Here is a 12,241-nt window from a genome sequence, read left to right as displayed (position 1 = left end):
TAAAAACTAAATCATATAATCTGAATAGCTGATGGGGAATAATTATCTTCAGACCCTGCCCTGTTGAGCCCTGGCTTGTTGCTGGATGTAAGAGGCATCATTACAATCCCCCTTGCCCTGGACACCTGCTGTTCTCTAGGACATGATCCTACAACCCAGGTGGCAGTACAGGCTAGTGACAAATCCCTCTGGCCTGAGTACAGAGCTAGGAGCTCAGAGCTTTGGCATCCCAGCTCTGTGTTGCAACCTTGCTGGCAGGCTGTGAGGAGGGTAAATTTAGCCTGTTCTGCAGGGGATTTTGAGGATAAGAGAGTTACTGGGCCAGATCCTGAGGTGACATGAATCAGTAAGCCATCAGGAATTACTGCAACTCAGGGTATATCTTTGAAAGGTTGTGCTGTGCTGTGCTGCTAGAAGGCAGAGGCTGAGCCTACTGCCCCGGAGGACACAGCGGACCAGAACCCTTTGCTGCTGCCCATGCCTATAGGATTTGCTGGTTGAAAAGTACCACTAGCCCTCATGCTCTCTGTTTCCTTCAGATCTCCAGGGGACTGTGTATATCTCCAAGTCCAGAAGCAAGGGCAGGCCAGCCATCTACAGATTCTCGCTCAATGCCAGTGTCCCTGCCCCTTGGCAGATGGTGTCACCAGGAGACGGGGAGGTGCCTTCATTCCAGGTGAGTCAGTCCAGGGATGCTGGACCTCTCTATCAAGAGTGCAGCACTCAACAGGTGAGCACAAGAGCCTCCTCCTGTTTCTCCATGGGGTCCTAGGTAGTTCCTAGGGTGGAATTTGCAGGGCATTGCAGCAAGGTAGCTAAAACAGAGGACATTGTATCTGGCATCATTATATAGATTATGCCTTGCAGTATTTGCCTGTTGCTGTTGCAGTGTGACTGTCAGCAATGGGAGCAGAAGTGTGGGTGCCTGTGGGGGTCAGATGAGGCCTGGTGTCACCGGCTGAGCTTGTTCTAGTAGAAACTGCTACTGAGACAGCTGGATTCCCATTGCTTCCTTCTGCCCATGCACAGACACAGGCGAGCAGGCAACACTGCTTACGCACAGGCCATGTTGGACACACACTCAGCCCCAGGATGACTCACTTTCAGGTGTCCCTCACCCTGGGGACAGAGCAGCCACCATTCAGCTGAGGCCACAGAGAACAGGGGTGGTGAGGGGCCCCGTCGCGCCCTGGGAAGGCGGCAGGCTGGGGCTGGCTGGGTTCGTGTCTGCAGCGCTCATCTGTGTGGCTGTGCCAGTGCTCGGGGAGGAGGGGAGTGTGTGATGCTAATGTGCAACAGGCTGCAACCCTGTGGAGTTAAGTGTCTGTTTTCATTAATCCATTGCTTAGGTGTATAGAGTGCCTTTCGGTAACTTCACCAGGAAGCTGACAGCTTGTGTGTCCACAGTAGGGCTGCTTAAGCAGATGAGCCCCAGGAAGTGGATGATGACCACCTTGTCCTGTGACACCAAGAGAGGCTGGAAGTTCGACTTCAGTTTCTACGTGGCCGCCAAGGAGCAGCAGCGAACACGGTAACCTGCCAAAACCCAGGCGGGGCCAGGCAGCGAAACCAGCACAGCCAAGTGCCTGATACGGGATGCCCAATATCCAGTGCCAGTCCTGCCCTTATTTGATGTCTATGGCCCTAAGTCTTGCTTTACTGCAAATATGCCCCATCTTTGCAAAGTTATTTTGCAGGCCTATAGCATCATTAACGTGCCAAAGGCTTGGCAGGTGCAAGACTGTGACTGGGGGCTTCTTTGGGTGGCAAAAAGGCATTGCTGATCTTGGTCTTGCCCTTACCCACCTGAAGTCCTGGGCTGAACATGCAGCACGGAATATGCAACGACTAGGGATCCAGGTCTGGAGTTGCTCACCTCTTCCTTTCCTTCTGTCCCTGAGAGCATCTGTTTCCACGTAATGCTTTGGACACATCACCTTAACTATCTCTGGTCCCCCATAACAAACTTTCTTTGTTGCACAGGAAACTGTATTTTGCTCAGTCACACAAGCCCCCTTACCATGGTCGAGTGTGTGCGGCACCTCCTGGCTGTCTTCTCAGCTCTAGCCCAGACGGACCCACCAAAGGCATCCTTTACGTTCCCAGCGAGAAAGGTGAGCTGATGGGAACCGGTTCAGCCACGTCTGGCTGTCTGGGCCAGAGAGTCAGACCTTTTCTTATCACCTTCTGATGTAACCAGCCTTTCTTCTGTATTTCACAGCAGCACCCAAAGCAAAGCTGTCAGCCACTTCTGGATTTAATCCTTGCATGAACACAGGCTGCGGAAAGCCAGCGGTGCGGCCGCTGGTCGACACAGGAGCCATGGTGTTTGTAGTGTTTGGTATCAGAGGTGTTAACCGCACAAGACGCCCGGACAACCACGTCATCGCAGACATGGTACACACATTCTGGCATGCTGGACAGGCGCGCTCGGGGCTGATGAATGAAGGATGGTCTCCCTGGATGGTGTTTAGCTAATCCCTGCAGCCCAGGCAGCATGTTCCAGCAGTCTAGACAGATGGAACAGCAGAGATGGCAGCATTATGATGAGCCAAAAGCACATTTCTATTTTAGCAAATTCACAAATAAGAGAGATCAGGAAGCCCTTACTGAAATCACTTCAGACTTTTCAGAAAATCCCTTTCTGAGTGTAATATCCAGCCTTCTAATTTTGAGTCTAAATCTGGCTTTCCTGAGGATTTTAGAAGCAAACTCAGCTTGAGCTCAGTATGAAAATTGCACTACAAATTCAATATCTGGGGTTCTGATATTTTTCTATAGTTGTTAATTTTGTTATGAGATACTAACATGAAAAAATACATATCAGTTACTCCAGGGAAAGGTTACTAAATGTGGCTTTTCCAGGAAAAGCTTATCTCCCAGATCTGATACCTCGCCACATTCGCAGCCTTTCCCCAGCAGAATTATGCTTAGCTCTGGTTGCTCAGCAGATGCCCCTCAGGTTTTTGCTGTTCTTCCTGCCTTCTGATTTGGGGGCACTGTGCAGAATCAGCCGTTGCCTGTTTCCTCTGGCTGGGGCAGCATGAAATGCAGGCGGTGGAGTGGGCAGAAAGCTGGAGCTGCATGCTGGGCACTGTGGGGATTGTGAGCTGCTCCTTAGGCAGACCCTGATGGTTTGGGGCATGGCATGGTGGCTGTTCATTTATCAGTGCTGCTTTCTTAAGGGGGGCTGTATTATCTTTTCTTTTTTCCACCATGTAACCTGTGGTCTGTACAAGCTGCTCCCAGGCTGTGTAGCCAGGAGAGGGCTCGGCTTCTGCCTTCTTGTTCCCATTGCTGTGTGTGCCTCACGTGTGGTGCTCTTATTGTTTTGTCTCCTTGTGAAAGGGCAGCGTTATCTACGATGACAGCTTTGACCTCTTCAAAGAGATTGGCAACCTGTGCCGGCTCTGCAAAGCCATCGCCAGCAACGCCGAGCTGGTGAAGCCAGGAGGGGCTCAGTGCCTGCCCTCTGGTAGGTAGGACCAACACCACCCACAGTCCTTGTGGAGAGCGCAGGTCCCTGGGTGGAGGCTGGTTCTCACCCTCTGACTGAGAGCACGGCTGCTAAGGGCTTGTGAACTTTCAGATCCCAGCTTGGCAAAGCAGGAAAAGAGGCAGCAGTCAATGACCAGGCTGCTCTAGTTGCAGCAGTGTTTGTTTGGGCTGGGTTCCTCAACAGCAAACCAGAAAGGACGGCTGCTTCTTGCCAACTCCTTTTTTTCCCAAGGCAGCTTTACTTTTGTAGAACATGCTCCTGGTGATACTTTCTGGGAGATGAGAGAGAGAGAAATGGTCTCTAAAGACACTGGGCCTATTCTTCAGGATTTAATCCTGTGAAGATAAGAACAGAATTTAATCTGTTCTTTCCAGTCATGAGTATTGCTTGTGATACACTTGAAATCCTTTGGATAAATAAATATCTTCTTAGTAGCTGCTGAATAACCACCCCTGTGGCTTCACATACCTAACCAGTGACTGTCTCTTCCCAATTCAGAGGTCACAGGGCTGTAGAGCTGAATCTAGGAAGTGTATATTGGCTTCAGGCCAAAAAGTTGTTTGTTTTTTATTTTGTTTCCTCTCCCTTGTTGCAAAGTGTTTCCTTTCCTTGTCTTGTCCTCCATCCGTTGCTCTTTCTTTCCCTCCAGGTTACAGCATCTCCTCCTTTCTGCAGATGTTGCACCCTGAGTGCAAGAACATCCCTGAGCCAAACCTGCTGCCTGGACAGCTGTCTCATGGGGCAGTGGGGGTGAAGGATGGGAAGGTGCAGTGGATCTCCATGGCGTTTGAATCGGTGAGCACATGGCATCACCATCTGTCCTTGTGACAGTTTCTTCTTGTGACTTCTGGGGGTCTGGCTCTGCTCTTTCTGCACTGGCTGCTTTCATTTGCAGCCATAATTCAGTGTTTGCTAGTGTTTATGCCTTGTGGCAGAGAGGTGCCTGCACTCACAAGTTGCTAGAAGTGGCTGTTTATGCCCCAACTTGCTCTTGCCATGAGAGCTCAGGCAAGGAGCTGGTGGCAGGTTTGGCAGTTCTGCCTGGTGCTGCAGCTCCAGCTGGCTTGTTCTGCCTTTTCCCTTGCCATGCATACCCTGCCCCAACGAGCAGGACGTGACAATAACGTGTTCATCTCCTTGCAGACAACCTACAAAGGGAAATCTTCCTTCCAGACATATGCTGACTACCTTAAATGGGAGACATTCCTGCAGCAGCAACTCCAGCTCTTCCCAGAGGACTCTGCCCTCCGACATGGTTTCCAGACCTGTGAGCACTGGAAGCAGATCTTCATGGAGATTATAGGCAAGTGCCTGCCATGTTTCTCTCCCTGAGGAGCCCACGCTCTGTGATACATCTTCACGGGACACTCTATCCCACCTGGTGGGCATGTGTTATATCGTCAGTCCTTTATATATCACCTGCTTTCCACTTTCATCCTCCCCTTCCCATCTCACCCTGCCTGCCTTGTTGCGAGGGACACCCAGAGCCTTTCTCATCCCAGCTGTCGCGTTCCAGGAGTCAAATGAGCTGGCTCTTTTCTTCCAGGAGTGCAAAGTGCCCTGTACGGTCTGGTCCTCTCGCTGGTTATTTGTGTGGCTGCGGTGGCGGTGTTTACCACTCACATCCTCCTCCTGCTGCCAGTGCTGCTCAGCATTTTAGGTAAAAGTGCCACTTCCAATGGGTTAAGCTCTCCCTTTGTCTGAAATTGGTGGGTTGTAGCACTGCTGAGTCTCTGGTGATATGAACTGAATTGCTCTGACTCTATGTAAAGCCTTTTGGCTTCCCAGAAGCCAGCCCTGATACACCTATGTGAACAGGAGAAACTCTGAACAAATGCACAGGAACCTCATTGGGAAAGTAGATCTGTATGTCTAATTCCCAGTGTGTTTTATCTACACAATCCCCTTCTATTTGTTTAAATAAGAGTTTTAGCTACACAAATGCCATCCCTGCCTGTTATGTATAATAATGTGATTAAGTCCCATGTGTTCTGAATAACAATTGCAGTACTTCACAAGGATCTGCACCACGGCTGCTGTTTCCAAGCTGTGGGAGATTTTTAAAAGCTGAATATTTTAGCGCTTTTGTTAGTATTTGAAGCAAATTTGTAAATAGCTCCTTCGCCCCGGCTGGTGATTTGACGACATTGTGGACTAAGTGTGTTGCTAAACTTCTCAGTTTAAAAATCAAATCAACCATTTTAAAGCCACTTAGTCTCCCACACATGACTCACAAACAAATGTCGCTCTTGCCTTTAAGAAAACCTGTGCATGCACTCAGCCTGTGTGTAACTCCTGCAAGCAATACGAAGGGCCCTATTCAACTAGGTGCTTCACTCCCCAGGAGATCAAACTACCTTATTGAATGATCCCTGTGGCAAGGGAAGGTCCCTAAAATTCACTTAACGTGACTTTCTTCACACAGGGGTGGTCTGCTTGGTGGTGACCATCATGTACTGGTCTGGCTGGGAGATGGGAGCTGTGGAAGCCATTTCCCTCTCCATCCTCGTTGGCTCCTCCGTGGATTACTGCGTACACTTGGTGGAGGGCTATCTGCTGGCGGGGGAGAACCTGCCGCTGCACCAGGCCGAGGTGAGCTCTTTTCCTCCCACAGCCTCGCGTCCATGCCCCTCATGCCCTCTGTGCCGCTTGGCTATGATGCACGACCTGAGGTGTGATGGGCAAGGGAGGATGCAGCTTCCCACCCTCGCAGCACGTCCAGGATGTGTCCTGCTTCTCCAGCTGACTGGTTGGAGGCGGGTGTGAGATTGCATACCTGAGTGCAGTAAATCCAGCCGAGGGTCCAACCCACGTGCTTGTCTCTTTCTTGCTGACCGCAGTTGTGTGCAAAGCAGCCCCAATTCATACCCCATTAAGATAGTCGTGTGCTGGAATGTCCTTACACTTGTTTTGTAGCCTCTGCAAACTGTTGTGCTGTGCTGGACCTGCAGGTCTTCTCCAGCCTTCTTCCTCTTTGGGAAGAAGGAGACCACAAAAGCTTGGGGATCTCTGACGCCAGGTATAGTGTCGTCATGCAGAGCCTCTGTTATGTCAGTCAGCAATCTGCGGTGGAAATGAGCCACAAAATCCAGCAGATTTTGCCTCTACTGGGTTTTAACCTCATGGCTGTTTGCCCAGTGTGCTCAAAGACTGCATGAACTGTCCATCTGCACTCACACAGCATCTCCCGCCTGGACCGGGATGCTGTGAGCTAAGCCACCCTCTCAAAGGCTAGAACATTAGTGCAGCCCCATGCGCTCGTCCCCATTCTCCCTTAACCCTGCTGTCCCTTCTGCCAGGACCCCCGAGCGTGTCGCCAGTGGAGGACGATTGAAGCGGTCCGGCACGTGGGGGTGGCAATCGTCTCGAGCGCCGTCACCACAGTGATCGCCACTGTCCCGCTCTTCTTCTGCATCATTGCCCCTTTTGCCAAGTTCGGGAAGATCGTGGCCCTCAACACAGGGGTGTCCATCCTGTACACGTTAACTGTGAGCACAGCCCTGCTGAGCATCATGGGGCCGGGCACGTTCATCCGCAGCAGGACTTCTTGCCTCAAGGCTGTGCTGGGGGTGCTTCTTGCTGGTCTGCTGGGTCTATGCATCTGCCTCGCCCTGCTGAAGAGTGGATTTGAGATCCCCCTGCCTAATGGGAGGGCCCTTTAGACCCTGCGCCAAGAGCCACATGCTCTGTCTTCTTGCTCCCTTTTTTTCTTTTCTTTTTTTTTTTAAAAGGATATTTTTTGTAAGAAAAAGAAATAGGAAAAAATCCCCTTTTTCCAGAAGTTTTTCGACTCCAGATGCACTTTATTTTCTAATGGGTTTTGCTCTAAGCTTCTATTTATTATTTTGGGTAGTGATGGATGGATGTCGGACAGTGAGGGCTGCCCAGGGAATACCTCAGCCTGTGAGTAGGAGGGGAGGAGGTCTCCTGGTCTCCTTCTCTCAATTTTTCTGCTTTTATTTTTCTCTTTTTTTCTTTTTTTCTCTTTTCTTTTAATGAACAGAGCTTTCTGGAACCGTGAACCTAAAAGGGGGAGAAGCTGGGAAGACCATCTGATCCCTTTCAAAATGCTTCCCTTGTCCCTTCTCTCCCCTTGGCCAGGGTCAGCATTGCAACCGTGACTCTCGAGGTGATGTCCTACCCCCATGCCAACCCTGTGCCTCGTTACCTGAGCCTTGGACAACAGCAGTGAGCTGTTGGCCAGGCCTGGGAAATGGTGTGGTCTGGACCAGCAGTGAACTCGCTGCGCAGGAGCTCTTATGGGTGTCATTGTGGGATCCGAACTAGAGATGGCGGGTGGCACGACCAGCAGTGACCTGCTGTCATCGTTTGTGGGGGGGTGTCAGGATGGCTGGGATCTCTTGGGTCTGTGAACAGCTGTCAAGAATGCAATCAGTGCCCTCAGTGACTTGCTCCCCCCTCCCTCATCACAGTGGTGAGGTCAAGGCACTATTGATACCCAGTCCCACCTCCTGCTCAGAGTGGGATCTCACCCGTCGCTGCCTCTGCTCTTTGTGGCAGAGAAAACAGCCCTGAGGTCCCTGCAGAGAGTTTTGGTCATGGCAGTCAGCTCTTAGCCTGAGGACGAGCTCGTACCTGGTGGCATGCACAGATAAACCGTGGTGCATCCTCTGTGCCACCCTCCGTCGTGAAGACACGAGGGCAGCGGAGCTTCAGCCTGCGGCTGCTGCCTGCTCAGAGCAGATGGTTTATATTAAAGTAAAATGAAATTGCAAACTGGTACCATTAACAAGTACATTTTAAGCATCGCTGATTCTATCATATTTTTAAAATTGAAATAGCTAAGTGTGTGCATTGATATGCAGCACATCTGGTTCTTGGCAGAAAGGGAGGGGTTAGGCCCACTGGGAGATGCATTAAACATTATTTACAGGGATGCCAATAGAGGGAGGTGGCCAGAAAGCAGCCTGGCTCCATTTGTTTGCTGATACCATGTTCCTGGTGGCTTTGTTTTCTCTGTCTGGACTTAACCCCCTTTTTAAGATGGCAATTGCAGGGAGCCTGTCCCGATTGCCAGCCAAATGCTGGGGACTGTGCTGGTGAGACAGAGCAGCAGCTGCTTCTGCCTGGCTCAGTGTATCCCTGCCAGTCTTACACCTTCACAGCGTGTCATTCCTGTGAAACTGGATCAAATGTTTGTTCCCTAAAGTAGGTTACCCAAGGTGTCAGCTGGAGAGAGGAGTGCCAGGCCAGGACTCTTATTGATGCCAGAGGAAATCCAGAGCAATTCTGCCTCAGGCAGTGAGGGTGACGAAAGCATGAGCAGAACAGACCTGGTTTCCTCCTCACCATCCCACAGTGCAGCTGAGTTACCCATTTCTGCAAAGTGTTAAATGTTCCTTGGCACCTACCTCTGATCTGCACCAGTTCCTTCGTAATGAACCCTGTGCCCATGAATAAATGGCCCTGGAAAGGATTTTTCACTATCCTGAAGCTGTGCTGTTTTGATGGCTGCTGTGCACAGTTCAGCCCCAACGTTGGCCTGTAAGCCAGGCTTTTTCCTATGTCTGCTCTCTGAATTTAATTACTAGCGGTGCCCTGAGCTCTCCTAAGTGCAGCGAGCACAGAGGGCAGTGTGCTGGGACCCCTGTGGGTGCTGCAGGGGACAGCAACGTGGCCTTAGTGCTGCTGCCAAGGATGCTCTGACTGGCAGCTTGGCCTGAATTTAGCTAATGCTTCACATTCCTTGGGGTGATTAAAGCTGATGGATATTTCCAGGTCACTAGCCGAAAGAATAAAGTGCCAAGTGCACCCTTAGAGGAAGTTCCTCCTCCTATGAGCATGAAAAAACCTTGAAAGGTCTTTAAGACAAGGCATAGATGTGCTTTGAATTCTGCGACGTTTAAAGCTATTTAAGCCTCTATGTTTGTGCTCACTATAAAGAGGCTGTGAGAGGCTCCCACTTCCAGAGTGACACACCATGCTGGGACCATTCATTCAGCCTCTCTGGGAAGACAAAGATTAATTGCAAAGTAGTAGAAATCCTTTTATGTCTCTTGGGGCTGATCTGGCAGCGTTTGATCTGGCAGTGGCTGATCTGCAGATGAAAATAACGGAGTTTTTGGCACCTGACAGGATCTGTCCAGTTTCCTGGAGCAAGCAGGGGAAAGGACAAGCGATCGCTTTCCCTCCTCTCTGCAGGCAGCCCTGGCTCGCTCAGTGCAGCAGGGCTGGCTGGCACTAGAAGGAGCAGAGCATCACCTTCCTCTTCTTTGTCCAAGGTGGTACAGGGAGAGCAATGGCCAGAGCGATTCAGAAAGGAAAATTAGAGTCTGAGATAAGTGCAGAGCTGTAGCAGGTGAGTCCCAAAGGCACACTGCGAGATTGTGCTCCTCCGGCAAGGGGAGGAGGAGGAGGAACTTACTCCAGATTGTAGTAGGATGGTGGAAGAACCAGGAGATGATCCTGGGTGATGCTTTTCACTGCAAGGACCCACCGGATGTTGGTAAGCTGAAAACTCAATTAAACATAGTAATGACGCTTAAGATCTAACTAGTCATTTGCCTCATCGCTATTTCACTCTGCACAGCTCTGCGGTCAGGGTGGCCAGTGCTTTTTGCACATGCTGTGCAGTGGAAGAAGCTTAGAGGCAAGCACCAGCCTTCTCCAAAATTCTTACAGCACCGTGATCTCCCCAAGCATCTGCAGAGACAATAAATCAGTAGCAGATGTGTACATCCATCTCCATGTAGGCGGCATCCTCCTCGGGATTAGAAAATATTCATAAAATTATAGAGGTAAGAAAACGGATGGGTTTATCTGAGCAAATGCGAAGGTGTGGCTGACAGCCCTGCAGGGAATCAGTGCTCCGAGGCAGATGCTCGGAGCAATAAAAAGCACGGCCCTCACCTGTCTGGCACTGTTCCGTGAGCAGATGCTCGCTCTAAATTAATTCCTCCCCCATCTCTGCCTATTTTCTTTCTCTGATGACTCCTCTGTTTCCCAGACCATCTCTTGGGCACTGTTGTCTTGCCGAGCAAGGTTCAGCCTTTTCCGTGGTAGCTGCTTCTGCCTGAGGTGCTCACAGAGACTGGATAAAGTGGCCGGAGGTTGTCTCAGGGTGAATTGCTCAGGCAGAGGAGCTAGGGAGTTCAAACGCTTCAGATGAAGCTGTCCATTTTGCTGGTTTTAAACAGTAGAATGCAGCAGACCCACCTTACTTGGAAGAGAATGCTCCATTTGTTCGTTTCCAAGCAATCTTGTTGCAGTTAAAAAGAAGTGTACATGGGTGCTCAGTTACAGCACACTGCAATGGAATATTTCAGACTGCCCACTAGTAAATCCCGCTTTGAGGATGTTTTGAAAAGCTGATGTTAATGTTTCAGTTTCCTACAAAACAGAGCCAGTCCTGTCCTGACCAGAAGGACGCTGCTCCCAGAGCTGCTGTCGCTGCTCCTTCGGCTGAGCTTCCCCGTGAGTTTAGGGCTCCCCATGGCTGTGGATGCTCAGGTAGAGTCTCTGCTCACAACAGCCCTGTCGAATTCAGCTGAGCTGACGTGATTTGCAGAGATCAGTGTCAGAGGAAGGAACAGAGCCGGGTGTCCTCGCTCTGTCCTTGTGTCCTGGTGCCTCCTGAGGTTCTGGGTTCACGTGGGGTCTGTACAGGCAACTGGGGCATCGGGTTTGGCCACCAACCTTGGCAATTTCAAAGGCTGTGGATGCTGAAAGGGGATCAGTGGCTGAGCTGGGCTGTGTTCCTTGATCCCTGCTGGATCTGAAACTATGCCAGAGCAAAGCCAGCCTGGGAAAGATCTCTGAGCAGAAGGACGTGTGGCATGCCCACAGGTTACTGGGACCACTGATAGTCTGGATGCAATGGTCTCCAGAGACCCCTGGCTTTGTCTCTGCTGGAGCAAACTCGGATGTTACTTTGTGTCATGGCATCTGATTCTTCAAGCTTGTCCTGCACTGAATTTTCCTACCCGAGCAGCCTGCCCTCCTGGAAGGTTATAAAAGGCTTTTTATTTAGCCCTGTGACATGTATAAATCCTCCCACGCTCTCCACCAAGGAAGCTGTGCTGACTGATTTGCAGCCAGGCAGGACAAACTCACAGTCTCTTGGTTATTTCTTCCAAAATCACTCCTCACCCCAGAGAACACACAAGCCATAGTTCACGGTTTTCCGAAGGCTGAGCCCTGGTAGAGGGCGATGGCCAGAACCAGAGGCAGAGCTGCAAGCAGATGAGCAGAGAAGTTTACGGGGGGAAGGCGAAGAGAACAAATGGGAGGGAGGGTGGTTCAAAAGCCAAGGGAAGGTGTGAGCACTCAAAGGCAGAGGGAGGGCACTGCTGTTTCACCGCGTCCTGTGCAGACCTTAGAGTGTCGGTTCTCAGAGTGATGTAGCACAATTCCTGATGTAATGTACGCGTGTTTCTTTTGTAAGTCGTCTCCTACCCTCACTATTTTCAGTGTTCTTGATTTTTGGAGACTGTTGTAAATAAAAAATTTTGACATTCGCACCTTTGGGTCCTTCACTGTATCACTGTTGCATGTAAACGTTAGCGCTGGATGGAGCGTGCTGCCATGGATGCTTCCAACCCACACTGTTCTATGGTGTGTTGTGTCAGTAAGTCATGCAGTGGGTTCCCAACGCACACAGGGCTGCTCCTGCTGCTGAAATCAGGCCTCTTGAAGCCAACATCCCACATGCAGAAAAGCTGACAGTCTGCAAAAGCCAGCTCAGGATCCCACACAGGTCTGCAAGAGGCTGGCTCGAGCAGG

The 12,241-nt window shown here is 50.6% G+C and overlaps 1 protein-coding gene across 3 annotated transcripts in view; it reads left to right on the top strand.

Annotated features, from left to right (window-relative positions):
* DISP3 (dispatched RND transporter family member 3) overlaps nt 1-11,979 on the top strand; it is a 34,071-nt gene extending 22,092 nt beyond the window's left edge. For 2 of the 3 annotated variants that reach the window (XM_082069556.1, XM_082069557.1), the window contains exons 12-21: nt 540-676; nt 1,350-1,531; nt 1,984-2,114; nt 2,222-2,397; nt 3,349-3,475; nt 4,149-4,294; nt 4,643-4,802; nt 5,046-5,159; nt 5,925-6,091; nt 6,799-11,979. In XM_082069556.1, the coding sequence (XP_081925682.1) occupies nt 540-676; nt 1,350-1,531; nt 1,984-2,114; nt 2,222-2,397; nt 3,349-3,475; nt 4,149-4,294; nt 4,643-4,802; nt 5,046-5,159; nt 5,925-6,091; nt 6,799-7,161 (1,703 nt within the window). In that variant the 3' untranslated portion in view covers nt 7,162-11,979. The remainder of the gene's footprint in view (nt 1-539; nt 677-1,349; nt 1,532-1,983; nt 2,115-2,221; nt 2,398-3,348; nt 3,476-4,148; nt 4,295-4,642; nt 4,803-5,045; nt 5,160-5,924; nt 6,092-6,798) is intronic. The other variant, XM_082069558.1, reaches the window with a different exon arrangement.
* The last annotated feature ends 262 nt before the right edge of the window (nt 11,980-12,241 follow it).

This window comes from Streptopelia decaocto (assembly GCF_964273445.1).
Source record: "Streptopelia decaocto genome assembly, chromosome: 20".
In the NCBI taxonomy this organism is placed as follows: domain Eukaryota; kingdom Metazoa; phylum Chordata; class Aves; order Columbiformes; family Columbidae; genus Streptopelia; species Streptopelia decaocto.
Note: the sequence above shows the minus strand (reverse complement) of the source record. Positions and strands in the feature narration are given on the sequence as shown.